General features: G+C 44.0%; 2 protein-coding genes across 2 annotated transcripts; one reads left to right on the top strand and one right to left on the bottom strand.

The window, feature by feature from the left end:
* Positions 1 to 1,212: 1,212 nt before the first annotated feature.
* On the bottom strand, positions 1,213 to 16,259 carry LOC142370752 (battenin-like). The gene is made up of 15 exons (XM_075453202.1): positions 16,026 to 16,259; positions 15,908 to 15,935; positions 15,135 to 15,231; positions 14,938 to 15,018; positions 13,895 to 13,974; positions 13,591 to 13,676; positions 12,948 to 13,020; positions 10,100 to 10,243; positions 8,585 to 8,736; positions 6,911 to 6,963; positions 6,762 to 6,830; positions 6,506 to 6,561; positions 6,320 to 6,413; positions 3,493 to 3,633; positions 1,213 to 3,280 (listed from the first exon to the last, which is right to left on the bottom strand). Exons 1-15 carry the CDS (start codon positions 16,078 to 16,080, stop codon positions 3,164 to 3,166), a joined length of 1,326 nt encoding a protein of 441 aa, XP_075309317.1. The 5' UTR covers positions 16,081 to 16,259; the 3' UTR covers positions 1,213 to 3,163.
* A 1,644-nt stretch (positions 16,260 to 17,903) lies between these two features.
* On the top strand, positions 17,904 to 22,407 carry LOC142371273 (tryptase-2-like). The gene is made up of 5 exons (XM_075453904.1): positions 17,904 to 17,994; positions 18,372 to 18,549; positions 18,727 to 19,004; positions 21,108 to 21,247; positions 22,082 to 22,407. The coding sequence occupies exons 1-5, from the start codon at positions 17,943 to 17,945 to the stop codon at positions 22,259 to 22,261; spliced, it is 828 nt and encodes a 275-aa protein (XP_075310019.1). The 5' UTR covers positions 17,904 to 17,942; the 3' UTR covers positions 22,262 to 22,407.
* The last annotated feature ends 2,803 nt before the right edge of the window (positions 22,408 to 25,210 follow it).

Genomic DNA, 25,210 nt, shown 5'->3' with positions numbered 1-25,210 from the left:
TTTAGGATATCATCTGAAAACTATTGCCATTTTGTTTCTTCATCCTTATGTAAAAAAAGAAAAATTAAAAGTTTTCAGTGCAATCTGTTGGTTTTCTTAGCTAGGAAATTGTTTTTGAATTGGCTCTATATGAACAAATTGGATTATTTCATGAATAATGATGATTATAATTAATTGAATTCCAATTGGCTTGAATTGGACTTACTATCTAAGTGCCTTGAGATGACATTTGTTGTATTTGGCACTATATAAATAAAAATGAATTGAATTGAATTGAATGTTAAACCCCCCCTCTGGGTTCAGGCTAATTTAAAATCAAATGAGGCAAAGTGGAAAAACTGTAATGGTGTCTCCCAAATTTCAAATCAGAAATTCTTTTTGTAAGGGGTGCTGGTTATCTCATCAGGTGGTTCAGTCCCCAGTTCCAGTCCTGACTCCTGGGCCCTTTACTGCACGTCCTTCCCCTCTCTCTCACTCTCTGCCCCATTTCCTGTCAAGCTACTTTCCCATAAAGGCCATAAGTGCCAAATAAAATCCAGACCGGGCTCGTGGCCGGAGTCCAGTTGAAGGCCAGCAGCTGCGATGGGACTGCGATAGTCGCCATGGCACAGGAACATGTGACGTGCCGTTAATACCCAACAACGCATTCAGGTGCTGCTGTCCAGAGGACATCTTGAATGAGGCAGTGCTTGTTTTTGCTCTTCTTGGAGCAAAGCTGACTGCAGCAGGAATAAAGGACTTGGGATAGCTCTCCTTCACACTTCCGGTGAAGGAGCCCGTCAGTGATTTCAGACTCTCCGTCAGAGGATGGAGCTTGTTCATCCTCAAGCATGAGACCTTTGCTCTCATCCCCCTCTCACTCACCAGCTCCACCGTGTCGGGGGGCTTCCCAGAACAAAGCTGGCCTTCTTGATCACTTTGTACAGTTTCCTGCTGTCAGCAGCTGAAATGCTGCTGCCCCAGGAGACCACACCAAAGAAAACCAATGATTCCACAACAGTGCCATAAAAGGTCCTGGGCAGTGGCCCCTGCACCCCGAAGGCCCCGAGCCTTCTGAGCGGGTCCAGTCTACTCAGCCCATTCTGTCTAAGTGCAGTGGTACAATGAGTCCAGTCCAGTCCAGTCCATTGTTCAGGTGAACACCCAGGTACTTGTAAGATTTTACCACCTCATTGTCTGTTCCCTGGATATTTAAAAAAAAATAAATAAAAAAATGATTTAACCTTTATTTAACCAGGAAAATCCCTCTGAGATTAAAAACATTTTTCAAGGGGGTTCTGGCTGAGACAGGCAACAGCAAAAACAAAACACACCTACAAAATTACACAATTAAAACGCAAGCAAAAGACAAATAAAAAGAAACAAATCATTACATTTCCAAGCAACAAGTTAATGTAGTGGAGTCAGGTTCAAGAACTCTGTTTGGATTTAAATGAGCTCAGTTAGTTTCAAGTCTTTCCATGCAAAAGGTGGAGAGCTGACAGAAGCTCTTTTACAAATTCAGAATGAACACATGAAAGAGAAAGCAACAAATGATCGGAAAGAGTTGGCATCAGCACTTCTGTGCTACACGGGTAGGAAGTAGGCCCAGTATGGCCTTATTTCTAAAAGTATACCATCCTTCGGGTGGCCTAACAGGGCATTCCACCCGGGTTACAATCAGGGAAGCATGGCAAGCAGTGTCAATCATTCAAAGATACTGAGCAGAAGCATTCATATACAGAAGAGCTCCATAATCCCAAACAGAGGCCTGCAGCACCCCCTGGTGGACAATAACACATTTAGAAAATGGACTTGATATTTAATACACTGAGTCCTATTACTGAACTAAGTTGTGAACCAAGTGAAAACATGCTCTGAGAGTCCTGAATGAAGGAGTCAAACAGTGTCAAACGCTTTCGACAAATATGTTGATAATGCAGGAGAGAGCAGGGCCTGGACTCTGCTGGATGTTCAGGGTCTGAATGATCTCTGTCCAGGCCAACATGGAGCAGTAACCTCAGGCACAGTGGTGCCACATACGCACAGAATGATGAGGAAGTATAAGAGGATCTCACAAACTAAGGTCATTGGGAATCTCCAATTAAACTATCCACGTCCATTACTTTACAAGTTCATTGAAGTTGAAATTTTGTGGCTTACTGAAAGCTCATTAAACCTCAGATCATTCCTCTTTTTTTCAAATTGCTCCATTAAACAACATCTAAAAGTGATCCACATGAATAAAAGAGGAAAAATAATGTGTTTCCCCGGGCCACAGACTTAAAGTACAAGGTGTTGTTGGCCGCTTCAGTAAATGATTAAAAAAGCAAAACAACAGTATAAGTCAGTGTTTTTGAAGCGATAATCTGTCTCAAACTCATTCCAAATGTTGAAAGGCACCAAACAGTTTTTGATGGGGATGTGCTAGCTTTGGTATCGGATTTAGTCGATCCAAAGATGACTTTGGAGCGGTCTTTGGTTGCAGCACGTCCTTTCACAGCTGACATTTTCACTTCTCAGAGCAGGAATAAGCCACCATTAGTGCATCTGGAGATTTCCTACAATGAGATGTAAATATCTACTGAATGATAAGATACTCTGTGGGAAACCACCATTACTGCAGTCATTTAAAAGCAGAGTTTTGGTTCCACCTCCATAAAATGTCTCTGAGTTGTAGTCAGAGGTCAACATGATTTATCTTAAAGATTTCATGAACATGGGAAAACAAAAGCTTTTCTTTTAAGCTGAACTCCAGCACTCAGGTGTTGGGGTTTGGTCACTTCCTGCTAACACTGCAAACAGCCGTCCTTGCTGTCTGTCCCAGTCTCCACAGTCGCCTCAGGCACGCTCAGGCCGGGAGATTGGACCGAAGACAAGTTTCAGTGCAATCTGTTGGTTTCCTTAGCTAGGAAAGTGTTTTTGAATTGGCTCTATATGAATGAATTGGATTATGATTACAATGAATTGGACTGTATTACTGAAGTACCTTCATTTGTGGTAATTTGGCGCTCTATAAATCAAGCTGCATTGAATTGAATGACAGTAGTTAATGGTGAACATATGGAATCAATGATGTTTCTGAAGGAGTAAAGTCTGTGAGCCATCATTAAAAAAGAAAGTGCTGAGCTGAAATGCATCCATGTGGTGCTCCTTCATTCTGCTGGTCCATTTGTAGGCTCCATCACAGGGAACAGAAGTACCGGTGGATGGGAAAGGCTGCGAGTCCAGCCAGAGCTATGCCCAGACTGTCTCCTACGCTGGCAGCTGCCATGGCAAACTCCCTGTGTCTGTCTTCAGCCTGTGTGGGGGAACAAACCCGTCAGGACCCAGCTACTTCCAACCCTTACTGCAGAATAATACACAGATCAAATCAAGCAGCACACAGTTGTGTCTGCAGAAAAAAATGGAAAGCAACAAGTAACATACGATATTAAGACTGCAGCAAGGAAACAAAGTGTTGAATTTGCATGGACATCGAACATGGGCTCTTCATAATCCTGAACTACAAACCTCCTCGCTAATGAAGTAGAAGGTGTTGACATACGCAGCCCCACCCAGCAGACCCTCACAGAGAACGATTGCAAACACCAGCCAGGCACTGGGCAGGAACTGGTAGCGCACAGCAAACAGCAGAAACACTGCAGTCAGCACCTGTGGCAGGCAGAGGAGCAGAAGAAGAAAACAACACTTACATGGAAGTCTGCAGCCACACACGCTGCAAGGAAACAGGATTTTCAGCTGCATTCAGCCGAATATACCACATTAAGAATGAGATGAATCATTAGTCATTGTGTGACAGTCAACGTGACGACTTACTGATGTCTGAAGGCTGTTATGTAGAAGGGGGGCCGCACGGGCCGCTATGTTGGGCAGCTTTTGCAACATTCTTTTAAAGATCAGCTCCAGAGCAGCCCCCTGCACAGAGCTGCCCCCCGCACAGAGCTGCCCCCCGCACAGAGCAGCCCCCAGTACAGAGCAGCCCCCCGCACAGAGCTGCCCCCCGCACAGAGCAGCCCCCGGCACAGAGCTGCCCCCCGCACAGAACTGCCCCCGGTACAGAGCAGCCCCCCGCACAGAGCAGCCCCCGGCACAGAGCTGCCCCCCTCACAGAGCTGCCCCCCGCACAGAGCAGCCCCCCGGCACAGAGCAGCCCCCCGCACAGTGCAGCCCCCCGCACAGAGCAGCCCCCGGCACAGAGCAACCCCCGGCACAGAGCAACCCCCGCACAGAGCAGCCCCCCGCACAGAGCAGCCCCCCGCACAGAGCAGCCCCCCGCACAGTGCAGCCCCCCGCACAGAGCAGCCCCCGGCACAGTGCTGCCCCCCGCACAGAGCAGCCCCCCGCACAGAGCAGCCCCCGGCACAGAGCTGCCCCCGGCACAGAGCAGCCCCCCGCACAGAGCAGCCCCCGGCACAGAGCGGGGGTTGCACCATTCTGACCTTTTAATTTTGGTCCCAAAATTAAAAGGTCAAAGATCAGTGCTCACCTAGACTCTGTGTCATTGAGAGCCACAAATCAAGTTAGAAATCTTGGTGTAATTATTGACTCAGATCTTAATTTTAATGACCACTTAAAGGCTATTACTAAATCTACTTATCACCACTTGGAAAACATTGCTAGAATGAAGGGTTTTCTGTTTTAGCAAGACAGAGAAAAACTTGTTCATGCTTTTGTTTTCAGTAGGCCAGATTACTGTAAGTGTGTCTTCAGACTGTCAGATCATTTCAATCTGCAGCCTCATCGATCCATTAATGACTTTAATCAACTACTATCCTGTATGCCTTTCTGTCAGCTTGATCTGAATTCTTTAATATTTATTCTTTTCATTTCCTTGTATGATTGTGATGGGGCTGCACGGTGGTGTGGGGGTCAGCACCGTCGCCTCACAGCGAGAGGGTTCCAGGTTCAACTCCCGGCTGCTTCTTTCTGTGAGGAGTTTGCATGTTCTCCCCGTGTATGCGTGGGGTCTCTCCGGGTACCCACCATCCAAAAACACGCATGTTAGGTTAATTGGTGTCCCGAGGAGTGTGTCTGCTTTGTCTCTGTGTGGCCCTGTGATGGACTCGTGGCCCCTGCAGGGTGTACGCCGCCTGTGGCCCGATGACCGCTGGGATAGGTTCCGGCCCCCCCGCGACCCGGCCCACGGATTTAGCGGGGACAGAAAATGGATGGATGGATGTTTTTGTTCCCATTGTAAAGCACTCTGCGTTGGCCTGTGTATGAATGCTGCTGTATAAATAACCTTGCATTGCCTCAAAGTTTTTACAAATCCCTTCTACATACTTTATCATCTCCCCCTGAAACTTGATCAGTACATGCAGAAAGTGTGGCCATGGGGGCAGCGTGAGTTTGGATGTGACGTTGTTCCCCACACCAACTTCAAATGTGGTCAGACAACAGATAACAAGCTGATGACGCTTCATTTAAAAAACTGACTTTATGTTGGAGGGCGTGTCCGTAGCGGGGGCAAATATGGTGCCATCAGTGTGTGCACACTCACACACTGATGGATGCATCAGAGGCAGCATGTGGTTCAGGGAAGCTGGGCATCAAACTACAAACCACTGATCGGCAGACAACCTCTTGAGCAACAGCCCGTGCTCGTTGCTATCCACAGCAACTGACTCAAAGTCTCTCCTCGGTCTTGTTCCTCTGGTGTTGTTTCTTGCTTTATGGAAGGAGATGGATCCTAACACATGCGTGGTGAGTGCACGCAGTCTGCTCGGTTCCAAATATTCCGGCTGCACGTTGGAAGGTGCAGAGGCTCATGGCAGAGCTCTGCGTAGTGATGCAGAGAATTAAAAGTACGTCATTCTGGCCTTGTGCATGTGCAGATGTGGAAAATGGAAATTGGCTTTCACTGACTATGAATTACATCAGAGTTTTTCCAGACTATACCTGTGCAGCATGTCAGAAACACCAAATTCATTTTTCAGTCTTAAGCACAGACTTTACGTTTGTCTTAAGCATAATGTCCCCAGAGTGTTATTTCTCAGCAACTGCCCCTCATGCTAATGGCAGAAAAGCCTTTTCCGCTGCTCCTGATCACTGGAGATGTTCAGGTGATACTAATGCTCTTGTGCTGGCATGTTTATGAAGTCTGATTTCTTACTTGTTCAGGCTAATCTTTACCATATTGAAGCATGCTGCATTACTGTAGAAACAACTCAGGACTAATCTGAGAGGCTGTGCTATTCACAGCTTCTTCTACAGCCTAATTGATCGAGTTGGCAGAGTTGCATATCACAGATGAAGTCGTTGAATTGCAGCGGTCGTAGATGTACTAAACATTCAACATGTGTCCTTTCAGCCGACCTGTACCTGATCTTACTCTCACCTGCAGCAAAGAGAGAGTCCAGATTTTCCTGATCTTCACGCAGCGCAGGGAGGATCGGGACAGCAACACACCTATTTGGTATAGAGTCTGGTACCTGAGCTCACAGACAAACAATGAACACACAGAACCGTTTAAAATCAGAATGAATGGGTCTGCCAGAATAATAGGTCCAAATGGTTAACTAACCAGCGATACTGCTCTGCGTGGGAAAGGAAGAAGTCGGGAAAAAACAGGAGTTCCATCTGAGAAGATAAAAAATGGATATTATTCTTGGCTCAACAACTTGAGAGACATTGCTGTAGTTCTTAATGTTTAAAAAGCTGTGTAATCCATGTTACATCTCAATACCCCAAACAGCTTCCACCAAGAGGAAGTCTGCTTTGACTCTGCAGACAAAGTGCAGTGAGGCCAGAGTGATGCCAGATGGCACTACGCAACTCACCAGGCCTTGGTTGATGAAGTACTCAGCGAAGTAGACCAGTCCAAGGGGAAAGATGAACCTCAGCAAGCCCTGCTCACAGAAGTCATGTTTCATCCCAGTTCATCACACCGACACACACTAAAGTACAGTCATGTGAGGAAGGCACTTACTCTGATGACCAGCAGCCTCTCTGTGAAGGGGAGAGGTCCTGTAGCCCTGTCCTCTGTTATATTCAGGGCAAAGAAAACATGGCCGGTGTGGTTATTGAAGAACAAAGCAGCATCCTTTTAAAGGGACACTAAATATCCCTTTGGGGTGACCGAGCCTTTTCTGTCGCTGCCCCCAGGCTCTGGAATAAGCCCCCCGTTGAGCTGCGTCTTATTTCTGACCTGGGCCTCTTCACATCTAGGCTAAAAACCTACTTATTTAGGATTGCTTTTAATACCCAGTAGTATGATGACACTTTTATCTTATTCAATTTTGTTGTATTTTATTGCTTTCACTGTTCTTTTATTGTTTTTATTTGTTTTTACTTATTCTTCTCTTTATTTATTACCTGCTGTAAAGCACTTTGGTACATCGTAAGGACTGTCTGTATAGGGCTGTAGAAATAAAGTACATTTACATATCAATTTCCTTTTTTGTGCAGCTTGTGCAGCAACTGTGTCCAAAGCTAAAGAGAATTGATGGTAAAGTGATGATCTCTTCACCCACGTAACAATAAATTACAACTCAAAAGTTCAAAGCTGACATTGTCCCTTTGGTCCTTTTGGTAATACTCATTTTAGGGGCAGTTTAGCTTATGCCAGTGAGAATTAGAAATGTCATTGTGGAATTCATTTTTGGTTAGTGAAGGGCATGTGTCGGCACAGAAGACTAACTGGTACTGATGAGGCGTAATGAACATACGAACTGCTATCAAAAGGAAACAATGCAGCATGGTGTTATGGTGCTTGTCGTCCCCCCTCTCCTGTCCTCTCAGCCCCCAGCTGGTCCAGCCGGAGGCCGCCCATCCTGGTTCTGGTTCTGATGGAGGTTTCTTCCTGTTGAAAGGGACTTTTTTCTCTCCACGGTCGCCTCGCGCACGCTCAGGACGGGGGATTGGATCAAAGACATTTGTTGGGATATGTCGGTTTCCTTGGCTTGGCTTTTGTTATGAACTGGACCTTGAAATGACTTTTATTGTGAACATGCGGGACATAAGCAAACTGAAACTGAATGCTTACTAAATGGATAGTGTCAGTCACATGTTTAACTTAGCAAGCAAATTTAAATTTAACGATGTAAATATCAATTACGTCCCCTAAAAAGAAGTGCTCTCAAAGAGTGTTACTTTGTGACTGTCGCACTCACTCACTCTAAATGCAGTGCAAGCTGTTTATCACTGTTATTGAGATATTCATGCAGATTCCCCATCGCTTCCTCTGGAAAATCAAGATAAAACATCTGAACCAAACAAAGTTATCTGATGCGAGTCACGTGAAGTGTAAGCTCTCATTTAAAGAAAAATGTTCATATGAAACCAGAAAATGTGCTTTTATCACCTTATAGTCAAATGAAATGTGGCAACAAAAATACTGACACATTATGATTACAGCAATGTAAGTATTAATATCAAACTTCACCCAAGCACAACATTTCTAAAGGTATCTTTTGCAAAGCCAGAATGTTGGGCTGTTCACTAAAAAAGCTGGCTCATAGCTATTTTCTCTTTTTCCAACAAATTGAAACAACTGTATGAACAAGCTCCAAGAGCGGTGATTCCACATTTCTGGAAGAAATTGTAAAAGTACCAATTAACCTCTGATTATGTTGTGCTGTTGGCCGTTGGCTGTTACCTTTACCTGGGATAGATTTCTCCCCCTCCTCCTCCTCCTCCTCCTCTTCTGTTCCATCCACAAGCCGTTGTCTTTCATCTGAATTCACAGCCGCATTCTGGGTCTCCATCGTCCTCCACTGAGGTACTGAAGATGCAGGAACCAGCAGGCCAAAATAACTGGTGATTGTGTTGGGATACAAACACACAAATGTCTGATTAATATTACCTGTGGGGGGCTCTGTTGACACGATGCAGTCCCTTGTCCCTTACCTTAGCCCCAACTACCCTAACTGAATGCTTAACCCGAACCTACCCTAAACCTAAGCATAAGAATTCATTTATACTCGTTGGGATAAAAATTGCTGCCCCATATTTACAGGAAGTCCTTAGAAGTTTGTGTTCTGTTAGATTTCCATCACCGTCATGTAGGAAAAACAAGTATACACACAAATGCACCCATGAAAATCCAAGGAAAATGTAGTCATTTGTGCATAAAATGTTTCTGCCATTTACTCCCTTACTGATCATTTCCATCCATCCATCGTCTTGTGCTTATCTGAGGCTGGATCATGGAGGCAATGGGTCCAGGAGGGAAACCCAGACATCCATCTTCCCAGCGACACTCACCAGTTTCTCCTGAGGGATCCCAAAGTGTTCCCCGGCCAGAAGGGACATCATTTTTCCAGTGTGATCTAGGTCTGCCCTGGGGCCTCCTCCCAGATGGATATGCCCAAAAATCCTTCCAAAGGTAGGTGACCAGGAGGCATCTTAATCAGATGTCTGAACCAGCTCAGCTGACTCCTTTTAATGCAGAGAAGCAACAGCAAGACTCTGAGCTCCCTCAGGATGGTCCAACTCCTCACCTCCTCTCTAAGGCTGAGCCCAACCACCCTCCGAAGGAAACTTGTTTCAGCCCCGCATATCTCTGATCTCATTCTTTCGGTCACTACACAGATGTCGTGACCATCGGTAAGGACTGGAACAAAGGTGGAGCAGTAAGTTGAAAGTTGTGCCTTTCAGCTCAGGAAAGGCCCAACAATGGACCGGTGCAGCACCTTCATTACTGCTGACAAAGCCCCCATCTGTCCGCCCATCTCTGGCTTCAGCTTGCCATCTCTCAGGAACAACAATAGGAGATATTAAAAAAAATTGACCCAGGCCTCTTCCTTTGAACACTGCCCAATTCACTTTGCAAAAGATTGAATTCTCAACGAGGTAAGCTAAATGAACACTATGTTCATTTGTGCAGTTCCATTTGAGCCACTGAAGTGTTGTAGTGTTCCAGCTGTAAACGGATCTACATGGGTTACTTTTAGTGGCCACAAGGTTTGAGGCACAGCAAAGAGGCAACTCTGTGGGTCAGAACAATGATGTTTACAGACAAGAAGCCCCCGAGACCGTTTCTATTCTTTAATGCTTTTGTGCAGATTTGAATGTGAAAATGACTGACTGCAGATATCATCAGGAACAAATGCTGGACTATTCACAACAAAAGGTAACAAATGCAGGCTTCTCTGATTTTAGCACTTTGCACACTTACCTAACTATCATAGCAAATGGGACCACCAGCATGATGAGCAGTGTGATCCGGGGTGAGAGACCAACTTGGATGAGGCCTGAGTAGAGGACGGAACCAGCAACACCTGCAGCACCAGTGCCAGAGCCCCAGCCTTCTAAGACATTTCTAAGGCAGGTGGGAAACCAGTGTTAACAACCCAAACTCAGAGACTATGTCTGAAATCAAGAATGTCAAGATGTCATATCAAAATATATATATACATGTACATACAGTTAACCCCTGAATTATTCATACCCCTGGCAAATCTTATGTTTTATTTTATATATACACATATTTTTTATTTTATATATACTTTTATTCAACCAGCAAGTTTTTTCTTGATTGGAAATGACACAGGCGTCTCCCAGAAGATAAAAAGATGATGTACAAGAGGTATCATTGTGGAAAAAATTATTTCTCAGCTCTTATTTACATTTGAACAAAAAGTGGCATGTCCAAAATTATTCCTACCCTTTGCAAACTGTCAGTCTTTTGGAAAATCCAAACTTCTATACCATTCCAAATGCTCCAAGCTGTTCTAAAGCATCCCAGTTACCCTGATTCATTGGGAACAGCTGTTTTAATCAACTCAACAGGTGAAAAACAGCAGCGCTCTGCAGCTGGTTTGTGGACAGTCGTGGCTAAGACAAAGGAACTCACTGAGGACCTGCAGCTGCACATTCTGCCTGCTCACAAGTCAGGAAAGGGCTATAAGGCCATAGCTAAAAGTTTTCAAGTTGCAGTGGCTACAGTGTATTACTGTTACTACAGTGTAACGTAGGGCTGAACGATCTATCGTTTTCGACCGAAAATCGCGATCTCAGACAACACGATTTTGCGATCGTCAAAGCTGCGGGTTTTTTTTTGGTGCATATTTTTTTTTTTTTTTTTTTTTTTGAAAAGCTGCCGTCGGCAGGTTTTCAAAATTGCGAGTCTAAAGTCGGAAAATTCGAACTGATACAACTTTCAGGTCCCTCCCCCAACCTCTAACAAGCTCCGAATCACACCGGTGTGCGCGCACACCGGCGCGAGCGCACACAAGCTCAGCAGCGTGTGCACAAGCTGTGATTGACAGGTAGGATTCCTCCACCCTAACTTGATTGGTTAAAAACAGCCGGGAGCGCTCGATTTTTGCAAGCATGATTACAGGCTTCAGAGGGAGCTACAGAATTCGTTATTTTTCCTAAACAGCCTAATATTCTACTTCCAGAATCCCATGACAGTTCAAGCTAATATGACTACAAAAAAGGTGCCGACCGCAGCTATTTTTTGGGGCTTTTTATGCCTTTATTGTTAGGACAGTTTGAGAGAGACAGGAAGCAGGGGGCAGAGAGAGGGGAAAGACACGCAGCACAGGGCCGCCCGGTGCGGGAGTCGAACCGGGGCCAGCCGCATTGAATTAATTTACACTGAAACTTGATTTAAAGAAAATAAATCGTGGTTGAAATCGAAATCGCAATCTCTGCCAGAAAAATCGCAATTTCAATTTTTTCTTAAAATCGTTCAGCCCTAGTGTAACGGACACTATTAGTGTATTACTAGAAAATACAAGAGGTTCCGCACTGTGGAACATCTCAGAGGACGTGGTCAGAAGCCCAAAGTGACACCTGTGCTGGCCAGGAGGATAGTGAGAGAGGTGAAAAAGAGTCCACGGATACCCACCAAGGCCATCCTGGAGAATCTGGACTCTACTGGTGGCAGACAGTCCAACGGACACTGCACACTGCTGGGTTCCACGGACGCAGACCGAGGAGGATGCCGCTTCTCCAGATAAGGCACACAAAAGCCCAAAGAAGAAGACTTCTGCTCTTCTGTTTTATGGTCAGATGAAGCAAAAATTGAATTGTTTGGCCACAATGATGTATCCTTCATTTGCCTTAAAAAAAGGAGAAGCCTTCAGCCCTAAGAACACCATCCCCACTCTCAAACATGGTGGTGGGAACCTAATGCTTTGGGGGGGGTTCAGCCAATGGACCAGGGAACCTGATCACAGTAAACGGCGCCATGAAAAAAGAGCAATACATCAAGATTCTCAAACACTACATCAAGCAGTCTGCAGAGAAACTTGGCCTTGGGCACCAGTGGACATTTCAGCCCAACAACGACCCAAAACACACAGCGAAAGTGGTGAAGAAATGCTGAGCGGACAAAAACATGAACGTTTTGCAGTGGCCCAGCTGGAGTCCTGGCTTGAATCCAATTGAGAGTCTGTGGAGGCAGCTAAAGATCAGGGTGATGGCAAGGAGACCCTCCAGCCCGAAAGAGTTGGAGCTCATCGCTAAAGACTAATGAGCAAAAATACCAGTGGAGACATGAAAAAGCTGGGCAGCAATTATAGGAAGCGTTTGATTGCTGTAATAGCCAATGAAGGCTTTTCTATTGATTATTGAGAAGGGTATGAATCATTTTTTGTTCAAATGTAAATAAGAGCTGAGAAATCATTTTTTCCACAATGATGCCTCCTGTACATCATCTTTTTATCTTCTGGGAGACGCCTGTGTCATTTCCAATCAAAAAAAACTTTCTGGTTGAATAAAAGTAACTTTAAGTCAAAATTTTGCAGGTATGAATCATTTCGGGCTGGACTGTAAATATCCCACTGCTGTGTGTCTGTTAATGTGACTGCAGCAGTCCATAATTGTGTTGAAAGTGATGTTTCTATGACAGCAGGTCCAACCTGGTCAGGATATCAGGGTTAAAGAAAAACCACATGAGGTACAGAGTAGGTACAGATCCAATCAGTGCTGTCGACTAAAGCTCAAAACAGAACTTGAATGAAGAGACATTTTGTGAACTAAAGGGGGATGAAATGAAATAATGATTTTTTTACCTACTGAAGAAGACAGTGAGAGAGAGGAAGGACAGTTCTCCCAGTCCTGAGCTGATACTGGCAAAACTCACTCCTATAAAATACAATGGTGTGTGAGGGATTTTATTCTTAGGTTTGCAGCCCTCCACCACCTCCACATGTTCTCTCAGGACAGACGTAGTGATATTCATGTTCCTCCTGAAATCCACAATTATCTCCTTTGTCTTATTTGCATTAAGTTTGAGGGGATTTTTCCATCCCATTTTTCTCATTTCCTATTTTTTAGGCACTGGTTCAGTCTCTCCAGCTGCTTCTTCACCTGACTGCTGGACACAAACAGGCTGGAGGGGGAGACAGATGAGGTCTCAGTGTGTGGCGCAATGGTGCAGATTTTTCTTAAACGTATGCACAAGAAAACTAGATCTAAGCATTGCATCTGAGCTGGACCTCAACATCAGTTGACTCATCAGTCTTACTTTGATGATACACATCTCTAAAATGAAATCCTGTTCCTGTGGAACAACTGCAGCGCTCACAACAGATAAGAGAGGAAATGACAGTTTCAAACTCCATCAAATTCATCTTCTGAATTCTCACATTCAAGTCACTTGCACCATCAACACTGGTAAAAGACAGCATAAGAGCTAATAACAGCTGGTTTTACCCAGAATACTCATCCACACGGCAGAGGAGAAGGACACCAGCAGGAAACTTGTTGCTGCCATGATGACACAGAACAACACGCGAACACTAGAGACAAAACAACCAAAAAAAGGAGACGAATGGTGACGAATTGAGCTTTTGCCATTGTTACCATTTCCATGGCTTTGTTTACACAGCAATAGCATATGTGCTCTAGAAGTCAGTTACTATCCAGTTACTCACTCCTCTCCATCCAAAAGTGGAGTGGTGCATTTTCCAACGAAGCATTCTCTGAATACTGCACGTGCAAATACAAAGTGTCTTACCCATAAGGTACTTTGTGAACCACAAAGGGGGCAACCAGCTTGATGACGAGCGTTGGGAGGATGTCAGCTAACAGCACAGCCTGCACACACCAGTTTGAATACATTTATCCATGAAGAGAGTCAGACTATATTTCAACTCATTCTCATTAATGATCAAAATAAAAAGTCTGAACTGTTTCATCTTTTCAAGTCAAAGAAGAAGTTTGGCACGTGAATGAAATCTACCTGAAGAGTGTGTTAACCTATTACAGACTGAGCTGCCATCTGCACAGACGTGCAGGTGGAGCCACATGTCATATGAGGGGGGCACCTGAGGGGCTGCTTCCAGGGCTGGTGCTTCACTTAAAGTCAGTCACCTCACAGCTCAGTGTGCATGTGAGCAGGGAGATGTCCTTTAGGTGTGCTGGACATGTTTCCATCGAAGCGTCGCCAGCACTGAGGAATTCTTCCTGACTGATTTGAAATAAGGCCGCCTTCATTTCTGTTGTCATCCTCGTTCCAGAGCAGGTTACTCAGGTTTAACTATGCTGTGTGGAAGGCCACAGCTGAATGAGTGTGGAACGGGAAGGAATGGAACATCTTTCATGTGGGTGACCTGGGTTCAAATCCTGACATCCCCGCCTACAAGGTACTACCTCCAGTAGGGGTCCTGAGGCAAGACCCCCTTACCCGACCTGCCTACCAGGGATATGAGTGGAAGTCGCTTTGGATAAAAGCGTCTGGTAAATGCAGAAAATGAAACATCTTTCTCTAAGAAACTATTTCTCTGGTAAAATATCAGCAGCAACTGAAAAACCTCCCAAAGAAATCACAGATTGCCTTTTGCTTATTCAATCTGTTTTCAAATTAGGATTTCAATCAGTTATCAAACTAAAACGCGGTACTTCAATGAATACGTTAGCATGTTTTAATGCCTGATACAGCAGGACCTCTTCAGAGAGTCCGGTCCTCAAAGTGTTGGAGGCATTTAGCTGTTTTAACGCTGTGGCCGCTCAGCGTACGGACTGTTCACTGAGACAGCTGTGTGGTGAATCTCTCTTTACCCCAGTGGTGACAGGACTGCAGTCATAGTTGCTGCTGCTGTTGTTGCCAGCGTGGGAATCAACAGCTAATGGAACTGAAGCCTAGAATGGAAAGGAAGAGCATCATTTAACAACGACACAGACGCTTTTCCACCATTAGCAATTATTTTAAATGAATCATGTGACACAAAGGCTTTAGTACACAGTAGCTTCCTTACAGATGCAGTGGAATTGTTTGGCTCCTGTTTCTTTAGGATGTCGCGTGCGGCACTCAGCATGACCACATAAGCAAAGTTGTTGCACAATCCAAGAAGCCTGAGCAGGACGGAACGGAACGGGTGAAAGAAGAAAAAACAGATCCAGTAAACAGCAGCTAAAACACTGACTGCAGCATTTCTCTGCAGGAAACCTGATTCCATAGGTACGGTGTCAGCCTGTCACTCATTATCAGACATGTACCCAAACCTCTCCTGTTATTCACTGCAGCACACTGGATTTATTCCACAAGTTAAAGCAACACAAACCCTCTTTAAGCTGAAAATGAATAAACAACACTGAATTCTAGGCTAACCTGAGATCCACCAGCTCATTTGGAGGCCTAATCATCACGTGTTTGGGGTAGAACTCTAATATGTTGTATTTACTGCATCCATTCCCACAATCCCACCAAGCAAAACCTTCCTTTGTGTGGAATATTTAGTTTCTGAGAGAAGCATGTTCCAAACTGAAGGAGTGTGTCGCACACATGTCAGAAATGAACATGGCCCTGACTGTGCGCGTGCGCGGAATCACGTGACACCGTTTCAACTTTACTTTCACAGCCAGCAGTTCTTGTGATTGCTTCTCGCCATTTGGTTTGACATATTACTCCCAACATGAATATTGTGTGATTAACGGGTCTAATGTCAGAAAGCTCCCCGGAGAAAAGCTTCTTTCAACGGGCAGCTTTGCTCTCTGTCCTCGCTGCTGGTTCCGAGCACCGGACACTCACCAAAACCCAACACAGTTCCGCCATTGACCTACAAGCCATTGATAGAACAAAGCGTTAGTGGCAGGTGGAATAAAGTTTGAAATTGTGCCTGGACTCTGGTGACAGAAGGCTGACCCACCGGTCGCATCAGGGCGCCGGACAGAAGCCGTCCTGCTGCGGCTCTCCTCCTCCATGTTTCCCGCCGGGCTCCAAACTAACACCTCACACTGCTTCAGGGGCCACAACACATCGGCACTCAAGAAGCCTCCGCAAACGGACACTGGAAAGAGGACTGGAAACCAGTTGTGGCCACTTTGTTTGTGTGACTTCCTTGTTTGTAAACGTCACATCGTCACGTGGTGTTTCGCCCTATTAAATTCCCCTGGAAACAGAGCCAACTCCGCAGGTTCCCGGTCGGCTCTGCGATATTCACCACATCTTTGTTGAGATGTCAGCACTAATGTCAAACAAACAAATACATAGAGAGATCCCAATTATTTGGATTTCAAGTAACTTTCATGGAAAATTCAACGATTTGGGGTATGACATCGGTGTTTTATAGAAGCAGGTGTAAGCATATGTGTAAGTAAAGTATATAAAGCAAAAACTGCTTTTCTCCCTGTTTCCCTTCCTCAAGAACGGCTTCTTGACAGCCACCCTTCCATGGAGCCCATTTCTGCCTCGGCCCCGGTTCGAGTCCCGCATCCAACGGCCCTTTGCTGCATGTCATTCCCCCTCTCTCTGCCCCCTGCTTCCTGTCTCTCTTCAACTTTCCTGTCCATTAAAGGCATAAAAAAAGGACACACTGCACACCATGCTGAGATATGCCAAGTTTTACGCAACAGCTCTTTGAGAATCACCTTGTTGCTGCAGAAATCCTGTTTTCTGTCTGTCAGCCTGTGTTATCTTTGCTGTTTTTCACACATGCAGCTAAAGAAATGGGAACAGATGATGTGTCTCTGTGACAGGCATGATATGATCTGGGCTTGTTATGTCGAGGTTCATCAATGTTATGTGCTAAAAAGTGAGGTCAGCTAACCACACGATTCTACTAAATGACCAGGTTCTTCCATCGATAGATTTTTTTCTTCCCCGATGGCACGGACATACTCCAAGGTGTCAGGATTCATCGGGCTCCAACTGTGAAAGAGTGGTTCAGAAAGTACGAGACATGGATTGGACACCACAAAGTCCAGACTTTTAACTCCACTGAGAGGCTTTAGCATGCTGTGGAGATGACAGTACAGACATATGTATGTCTATGTACATATATGTACATAAAAAAAACACCTAAATACCCTTAAACGAACTAAAAAGGTGCATTACTGGTAGTAGTTTTTCTTGAATAATACATTAAAGTACAATTATGCCGTTGCAAGACATTTGTTATATTGTAGCCTATTTATAGCGGGGTAAAAATAAGCAAACCTTGTTTTAAGGAAAGTGCAATACTGGGATTATAAAGTGGCATTTCATGGAAATGCTCCATATGAGATGGAAGATGAGAACCACTGAGGTGGAGAAATAAGTCTCTTATCCTTCAATAAGTCTCATTGCACTCATCACTAAACCAGAGGGATATCTGAAGAGCTTCAGTATAAACTGTACATTTTGCCTGTCCCCGATCAAAATTCTAGATTAGACAATAAATACCTAATTACCATGGCTTTGTATTTAAAAAATGGCGACACTATCAAAACCTACTACCTATCGAATTTTATATTCAGTAGTATAGAGGGGATGCTGGGAAATAAGTGACCAACTTATGTTATACATTGTTGAACTTATTCATCATAGCATCGGAAAAATTTCACACAAATGTAGATTTAAAATATGAGATTTATTTGTAATGCTGCAGAAATATTACATGTCAAGCAAGCATCTTGGAAGTGTTCCTAAATGTTCTTGATTAAATGTTCTGTCTTGGTGTGCTAGAAGAGGAAAAGGGATGGGTGATGGTGCTGATAGGAGCTTCACCTCTCCAGCTGTGTACATAAAGCTCCGACTCCTCCTGGCCGCCTGCACAGCCTCTGCTTCGCTTCACTCTGGTCCAGCCATGGCTGTGTGTAAACTGCTCCTTCTGCTGGTACTGCTCCACAACACTGGAGGTAAATATACCACGCCTGTGAACATTATTTTGTGTTGATTAATCTGTGTCTAGTTTTAGAGGGCTGGGCTTCCATTTACCAGCTCTAATAATACATTTGGAGATGCTATATTTGTCAATGAAAATCTTCTAAGATCAGAAACTGTGGCAGCAAAATCTTACGTCTTATATTCCAAAAAACAGGAAATGAGCTCTTTTGTTATACTGATATTGGAGGATGATAATATAATGGAATGCACTCTGTTTCCCTCTCTTTCCCATGTTCACCATACAAACATGACAGTTACCATGTTTATGGGAAAATTTCAAACTTGTTATATTTCATTTGGCCAAATGCTTCCACTTTACCATCATCAGAAGTTTGAAACGTTTTCTCAGGTTTACTAGCAGCTAAAGTGAGGAGCTCCATCATTAGAGGAGAGAACGCTGAGAGGGGCACTTGGCCGTGGATGATCCACCTCAACATCACAACAGAAAATGGCTTGAAAAAATGGCGTTGTGGCGGCTCCCTCCTCAACAAGGAGTGGGTGCTGACTGCTGCGCACTGCTGGGATAAGTAAGTGTTTCTTTGTGATGTCCGACCTACAAACCCTTGTGGTTTTCTGGATACATTACTGTATTGAGTAAGCAACCTGAGAATTCCTTTGAAAAGAAGCTAGATGTGGAGCAGTGTGTGGGAACCAGTGGGTCATTGGTGAATACTGAAAAACTTTTTGTGTATTTATGTTGCCAGGAAACTTCAGCCGAATGAGCATCGATCAGGAGCTTGGGCCGGGTCACATGAGCTGCAAAAGGCATCTGTTCATTACATGAGTATAACACATGTCATCCGTCATCCTGAATACCGGGCTCTGGGCAGTCACTATGAAAACGACATTGCTCTGATCAGGCTGAAGAGAGAGGCGAAAACCTCCCCGCTGATTGCTGCGGTGAGCCTGCCCAGTGCTGACGCCACCTTTGATTCATCATCCGAGTGTTGGATCACTGGCTGGGGACAGATTGGCAAGGATGGTACGTTTCGTATTAGTCTATAAAATGCACACACACGACTGCAACAGCTTGGGCTGTCTATAAAGACATGTGCTTTTGACCATGACCACTTTACACTCTAAGAAGATTGAAGTATTTCAACACTCCCAATGAATTTGTACATGTCCGCATAATTCTGTTGGCTGTTGGAAATCAAGCTCTTTTGAATCTCTGCTGTCATAGATACAGACCTGATCTTGCACATAAAAGTACATCAAAGTGTCTGCTGGTAACTTATTCGACCATACATACACAAGACCCCCTCTGCCTATCATTAAATCCGACATCAACATGTTACCAAAGCCCTGTTTCAGCCTACAACTTTTCTCTCCTGGTGAAGTGGCCAAGGCTTTACAGACTATACACACTAAGAAATCTGTTGGCGAGGACAAACTCGACCAATACTTTCCAAAGCCAGCTGCTCCACTAATAGTAAATTATGTAACATATATTTTTCACCTTTCGATTTTAGCTGGTGCAGTTCCTAAAGATTGGAAAACTGCCTTAGTTACTCCCTAACATAAAGGCGGTGGAACAGTCGACCTTAATAACTACAGGCCTATATCCAAACTATCGTGCCTGGCAAAAATACTGAAATCACTGGTTAACAATCAACTTCAAAATTTTCTTTCAGTACACTCTAAGTATTCATCAATCTGGTTTTCGAGAAAAACATTGCACTATTACCGCTGCAACACTGGTCTTAAATGATATCATTCTGGCTTTAGATAAAAAGAAACACTGTGCAGCTCTTTTTATTGACCTCTCAAAGGCCTTCGATACAGTTGACCATGAACTGCTCTTAACTACACTTCTCAATATTGGATTTGATAATATCGCTTTTAAATGGTTTAAAAGGTACCTTACAGACAGACAGCAATGTGTGACTCTCGGTAATGTTAAGTCAAACTTTGCTCATGTTGCAAAAGGTGTGCCTCAAGGATCTATCCTTGGACCCGTCCTGTTCTCATTGTATATCAACGACATTGTAACCACTGTCACTGGCTGTAGCATCCATCTTTATGCTGATGACACTATTTTGTATTGTATATCTGACTCTGTACCCTCTGCTATTGAACTCCTTCAGCACTGTTTCACTGACTTACAAGTTGCTCTTAATAATCACAAACTGGTTCTTAATGCAGGTAAAACTAAATTGATGCTTTTCACTAAATCAATCAATATCACCTACATTAGCCAAACTATCTCCACTAGTAATGGTAGTAATTGAAAGAGTCACCAAGTATAAATATCTTGGGATTTGGATTGATGACAAAATTACTTTCAAATATCATGCATCTAATCTAGTAAGTAAAATAAGACAAAAAATAGGCTTTTTTTACAGGAACAAATCATCCTTTCCTCTGCATTGTAGGAAGGAACTTATGGAGGCAACTTTTATGTCAGTTTTAGATCATGGAGACATTTTAAATAGACATGCATCAGCAACAACTTTACATCCACTGAATGCCGTGTATCATTCAGCCCTGAGATTTATTACAAACACCCATCACTGTGAGCTGTACTCTAAAGTTGAATGGACATCTCTGTCTAATAGGCGTGATAGCCATTGTTTTTTATTTATTTTTGTAGCTCTCTCTGGTCTCCTGCCATCTTTTATTAACTCTTTAATATCTTTTAATACAAGTCTTTATCATACACGCTCAAAGGACTGGCTCACACTGAAAGTTCCCTCTGCTTGCACTGAATTTGGAAAGTCCAGTTTTTCTTACTGCGCACCTCAAACCTGGAATACCTTCCAAAACCATCTGAAACTTACCACACTCATAGCATTAGGAGATTTTAAATCCATAATCATACCTTATTTTACTTCCGACTGCTCCGGTTTTTAATTAGACTTATATGTTTTCGCAGCCTATCTTTGTCACTTCTGTTAAGCTTCCTGTATGTTCTAAATGTTGTTTTTTAACTGTGTCTTCTAATGTTTTTGTGTATTTTGTCTATATTGTAAATGAGGTTGTTTCCTCAATATATCTCCGAGTTTAAATAAAGGTTATATAATCATACTAACATGAACACATCCCCTTCTGTCCTGGACTTTTTTTTGTGTGTGTGTCCATGCAGTTCCACTGCCAGATCCAGAGGTCCTTCAGCAGCTTAAGATTCCAATCCTTTCTCAGCAAAGCTGTAACGCCATGTACGGCAAGCTGCCCTCTAACTCGCTGTGTGCAGGGTACAGAGCTGGAGGGAAGGGCGCCTGCAAGGTGGGTCTTACAATTTAAGAATCAGTTCTTTTCCATGATGTTGAGAAAACAATCCATGGCCTAAATCAGTGGTTGAAAATTCAATTCTAATATTCATTTCTAAATATTTATAGATTAAAAGTAATATTGTGGAAAATGCACTTATTCAAACACAAACTTACAACTGAGAAGTTTTATGCTACATTAATCTGGACCGTCACATTTAAACAGAAATCATTCTGATTTAACTTTATATTTTTAAGTTTTTGTTTGAAAAAAAAAGCACTGTGCTAACCAGTCTTTGGATGGAGCTGAATTTAAACTGTTCAGCTGGGCCGAGTCATGTCCAACAAACTGTTATCGTTTCCTCTTTTGTGTCAGCTTGATGGCTTCACTACTTCCTCTTTCCACAATAATATTTTATCAGGCAGTGTCCAAGCTTGAACATGCCGCCCTGTGACGGGCTCAAGCCTTCTGCCTTTAAGACCTCACTCGTCAACTGGAACTAGTTCCACCTAAAGAAGTTCCAACTGTTGAATGCTACAATGCTCTGATGGCCAGAGACATGTAGGCTTTGATGCTTAATGTTGCTACTAACTGTAATTTAGCTGATGTAAGATCTTGAGTGCCTCCCCTGTCATACAGTAAACTGAATTTACTTTATTCTGCTATTTCTTAGGAGCTTTTTCCACATCTCCGAATATCCCAGCTACTTACCTACAGTATTTTTCATATTTTTTTCATATTTTTCTGGTGTGTGGTAGCTCAACCAGTTAAAACAATGATTGAACACTACTCAGAGGAGAGACAGACATAATGTCAGCATCTGAGAGACAGCTGTTTGTGCCTCCACAGGGGGACGATGGCGGCCCACTGGTGTGTCGCACAGCCAAAGGCTTTGTGCAGGTGGGAATCTTGAGCTCTGGAGGTTGTGGTCTCCCATCCAGCCCTGGCCTCTACACTCAGGTGTCCAAGTATCTGGACTTCATCAATGGCTACATCCACCAAGGAGAGGAAGGCTCAGCTGAGGCCTAAACCTCCAAGAAGCTAAAGCTGAATGCTAAAAGTCCACTGATAATTTGCCTTCTTTTCTGCTTTGCATGCTCACCACATACAACGTTTAATGCCGATTCACTCTGGCTCTTTCGTTGAACTTCCTTGAATTAAAGCTTATAAGCATCTTTTTTCGTGTCTCTCTGTATTTTGGTGAATTTCTGTTTATTTGCCAAAGGGGGGGAAATAAAACAAAACATCATCATTACAGACTTCATTTCTAACTCCCAAAATAGCACCTGAGAGTGATGAGAGGCACGGAGTCTCGTTTACTTTCATTTTTCATTAAACCCTTCCAATGCACAGACTAACTAAAGCTCAAACAACAGCAATAATGAAAGAATGAAACGCTTACACATTGATGCATCAGTATTTAGACATATTAGGTATTAGCCACAGCTCACAAATGTGACATCTTAAGCACATTTGGGATGAATAGCTTTGAATGTGATATCAATAGCAACACCTTTGTACACACCTTGCTGTAGGACATTTCATCTCAATTCAATAAGCTACGACTTCCTCAAAAGGCTGAGCTTGACAAAATGATCAGCTTTTACACTATAAACAGGTAACATAAAGTAGTTTTACCCTCAGTATTCCATGACTTTGCTGTACCAGAAAAGGGCTTCATTCAAATAAATATTAAAATAAACAGTCATGACAAAAAGAAAGTACACTCTTCTTAAATTCTGAGGTTTTACATATTGGGATACAAGAATGAACAAATATATATTTTTCAGAACATCAAACATCACACTGTGTCATTATTTATGGAGGAAAAACAGACAAACACAGAAGCAGCGAGTGAAAAACTAGGTGAACCCTTCCTGCTTCCACAGGAACAAAGAGGGTCAGTAGCAGCCAGCTGCTGATCAATGCTCTGATTAACTGATCATCAGTCAGTGTGAGCACCTCTAGAAACGCAGAAGTTCTGCAGCATTCAGGTGTGTGTTAACACGATGCCAAGGAGGAAAGACATCAGCAACGATCTTAGAGAAGCAGCTGTTGCTGCCCATCAACCTGGGAAGGGTTAGAAGGCCATTTCCAAACTATCTGCAGTCCATCATTGCACAGAGAGAAAGATTATTCACAGGTGGAAAACATTCAGGACAGCTGTCAATCTGCCCAGGAGTGGACGTCCCAGCAAGGTCACCCCAAGGTCACCCGGAGGTCAGAAACCCAAGAGCTACATCTCAGACTCTGCAGGCCTCAGTTAGCATGTTAAAGGTTAAAGGTCACCCCAAGGTCAGAAACCCAAGAGCTACATCTCAGACTCTGCAGGCCTCAGTTAGCATGTTAAAGGTTAAAGGTCACCCCAAGGTCAGAAACCCAAGAGCTACATCTCAGACTCTGCAGGCCTCAGTTAGCATGTTAAAGGTTAAAGGTCACCCGGAGGTCAGAAACCCAAGAGCTACATCTCAGACTCTGCAGGCCTCAGTTAGCATGTTAAAGGTTAAAGGTCACCCGGAGGTCAGAAACCCAAGAGCTACATTTAGACTCTGCAGGCCTCAGTTAGCATGTTAAAGGTTAAAGGTCACCCCAAGGTCAGAAACCCAAGAGCTACATCTCAGACTCTGCAGGCCTCAGTTAGCATGTTAAAGGTTAAAGGTCACCTCAAGGTCAGAAAACCAAGAGCTACATCTCAGACTCTGCAGGCCTCAGTTAGCATGTTAAAGGTTAAAGGTCACCCCAAGGTCAGAAACCCAAGAGTTACATCTCACACTCTGCAGGCCTCAGTTAGCATGTTAAAGGTTAAAGGTCACCCGGAGGTCAGAAACCCAAGAGCTACATCTCAGACTCTGCAGGCCTCAGTTAGCATGTTAAAGGTTAAAGGTCACCCCAAGGTCAGAAACCCAAGAGCTACATCTCAGACTCTGCAGGCCTCAGTTAGCATTTTAAAGGTTAAAGGTCACCCAAAGGTCAGAAACCCAAGAGCTACATTTAGACTCTGCAGGCCTCAGTTAGCATGTTAAAGGTTAAAGGTCACCTGGAGATCAGAAACCCAAGAGCTACATCTCAGACTCTGCAGGCCTCAGTTAGCATGTTAAAGGTTAAAGGTCACCCCAAGGTCAGAAACCCAAGAGCTACATTTAGACTCTGCAGGCCTCAGTTAGCATGTTAAAGGTTAAAGGTCACCCCAAGGTCAGAAACCCGAGAGCTACATTTAGACTCTGCAGGCCTCAGTTAGCATGTTAAAGGTTAAAGGTCACCCCAAGGTCAGGAACCCAAGAGCTACATCTCAAGACTCTGCAGGCCTCAGTTAGCATGTTAAAGGTTAAAGGTCACCCCAAGGTCAGAAACCCAAGAGCTACATCTCAGACTCTGCAGGCCTCAGTTAGCATGTTAAAGGTTAAAGGTCACCCCAAGGTCAGAAACCCAAGAGCTACATCTCAGACTCTGCAGGCCTCAGTTAGCATGTTAAAGGTTAAAGCTCATGACAGCACAGTTAGAAACAGGCTGAACAGGTATGGCTTGTGTGGAAGGGTTGCAGGAGAAAGCCTCTTCTCTCTAAAAAGAACATGGCAGCACAGCTTAGGTTTGCAAAGCTGCATCTAAACAAACCACAAGACTTCTGGAACAATGTCCTTTGGACAGAGCAGACCAAAGTGGAGATGTTTGCTCATAATGCACAGCAGCATGTTTGGAGGAAACCAAACACAGCATATCAGCACAAACATCTCCCACCAGCTGTAAAGCACGGTGGTGGAGGGCTGATGATCTGGGCTGGTTCTGCAGCCACAGGACCTGGGCACCTTGCAGCCATTGAGTCCACCATGAACTCCTCTGGATACCAAAGTGTTCTAGAGTCAGATGTGAGGCCGTCTGCCCAACAGCTTAAGCTGGGCTGAAACTGGCTCATCAACAGGACAAAGATCCCAAACACAGCTGTGAAACTACAACAGAATGTCTGAAGAAGAGAAGAATCAA

The sequence above is a fragment of the Odontesthes bonariensis genome, chromosome 21 (genome assembly GCF_027942865.1).
Source record: "Odontesthes bonariensis isolate fOdoBon6 chromosome 21, fOdoBon6.hap1, whole genome shotgun sequence".
NCBI classification, from domain to species: Eukaryota; Metazoa; Chordata; class Actinopteri; order Atheriniformes; family Atherinopsidae; genus Odontesthes; species Odontesthes bonariensis.
The sequence above is the reverse complement of the archived record's forward strand: the minus strand, read 5'-3'. Positions and strand labels throughout refer to the sequence as shown.

What these genes read in the sequence shown, in the direction of transcription:
- LOC142371273 (XM_075453904.1), top strand. Translation starts at nt 17,943, where the DNA reads ATGGCTGTGTGTAAACTGCTCCTTCTGCTGGTACTGCTCCACAACACT. An exon ending in GCTGCGCACTGCTGGGATAA is followed by an intron (nt 18,550 to 18,726) that starts GTAAGTGTTTCT and finishes TTATGTTGCCAG; the next exon opens with GAAACTTCAGCCGAATGAGC. An exon ending in GGGACAGATTGGCAAGGATG is followed by an intron (nt 19,005 to 21,107) that starts GTACGTTTCGTA and finishes GTGTCCATGCAG; the next exon opens with TTCCACTGCCAGATCCAGAG.
- LOC142370752 (XM_075453202.1), bottom strand. Translation starts at nt 16,080, where the DNA reads ATGGAGGAGGAGAGCCGCAGCAGGACGGCTTCTGTCCGGCGCCCTGAT. An exon ending in CAAACAATTCCACTGCATCT is followed by an intron (nt 15,019 to 15,134) that starts GTAAGGAAGCTA and finishes TTTCCATTCTAG; the next exon opens with GCTTCAGTTCCATTAGCTGT. An exon ending in CTCACTGTCTTCTTCAGTAG is followed by an intron (nt 10,244 to 12,947) that starts GTAAAAAAATCA and finishes CACCTGCCTTAG; the next exon opens with AAATGTCTTAGAAGGCTGGG.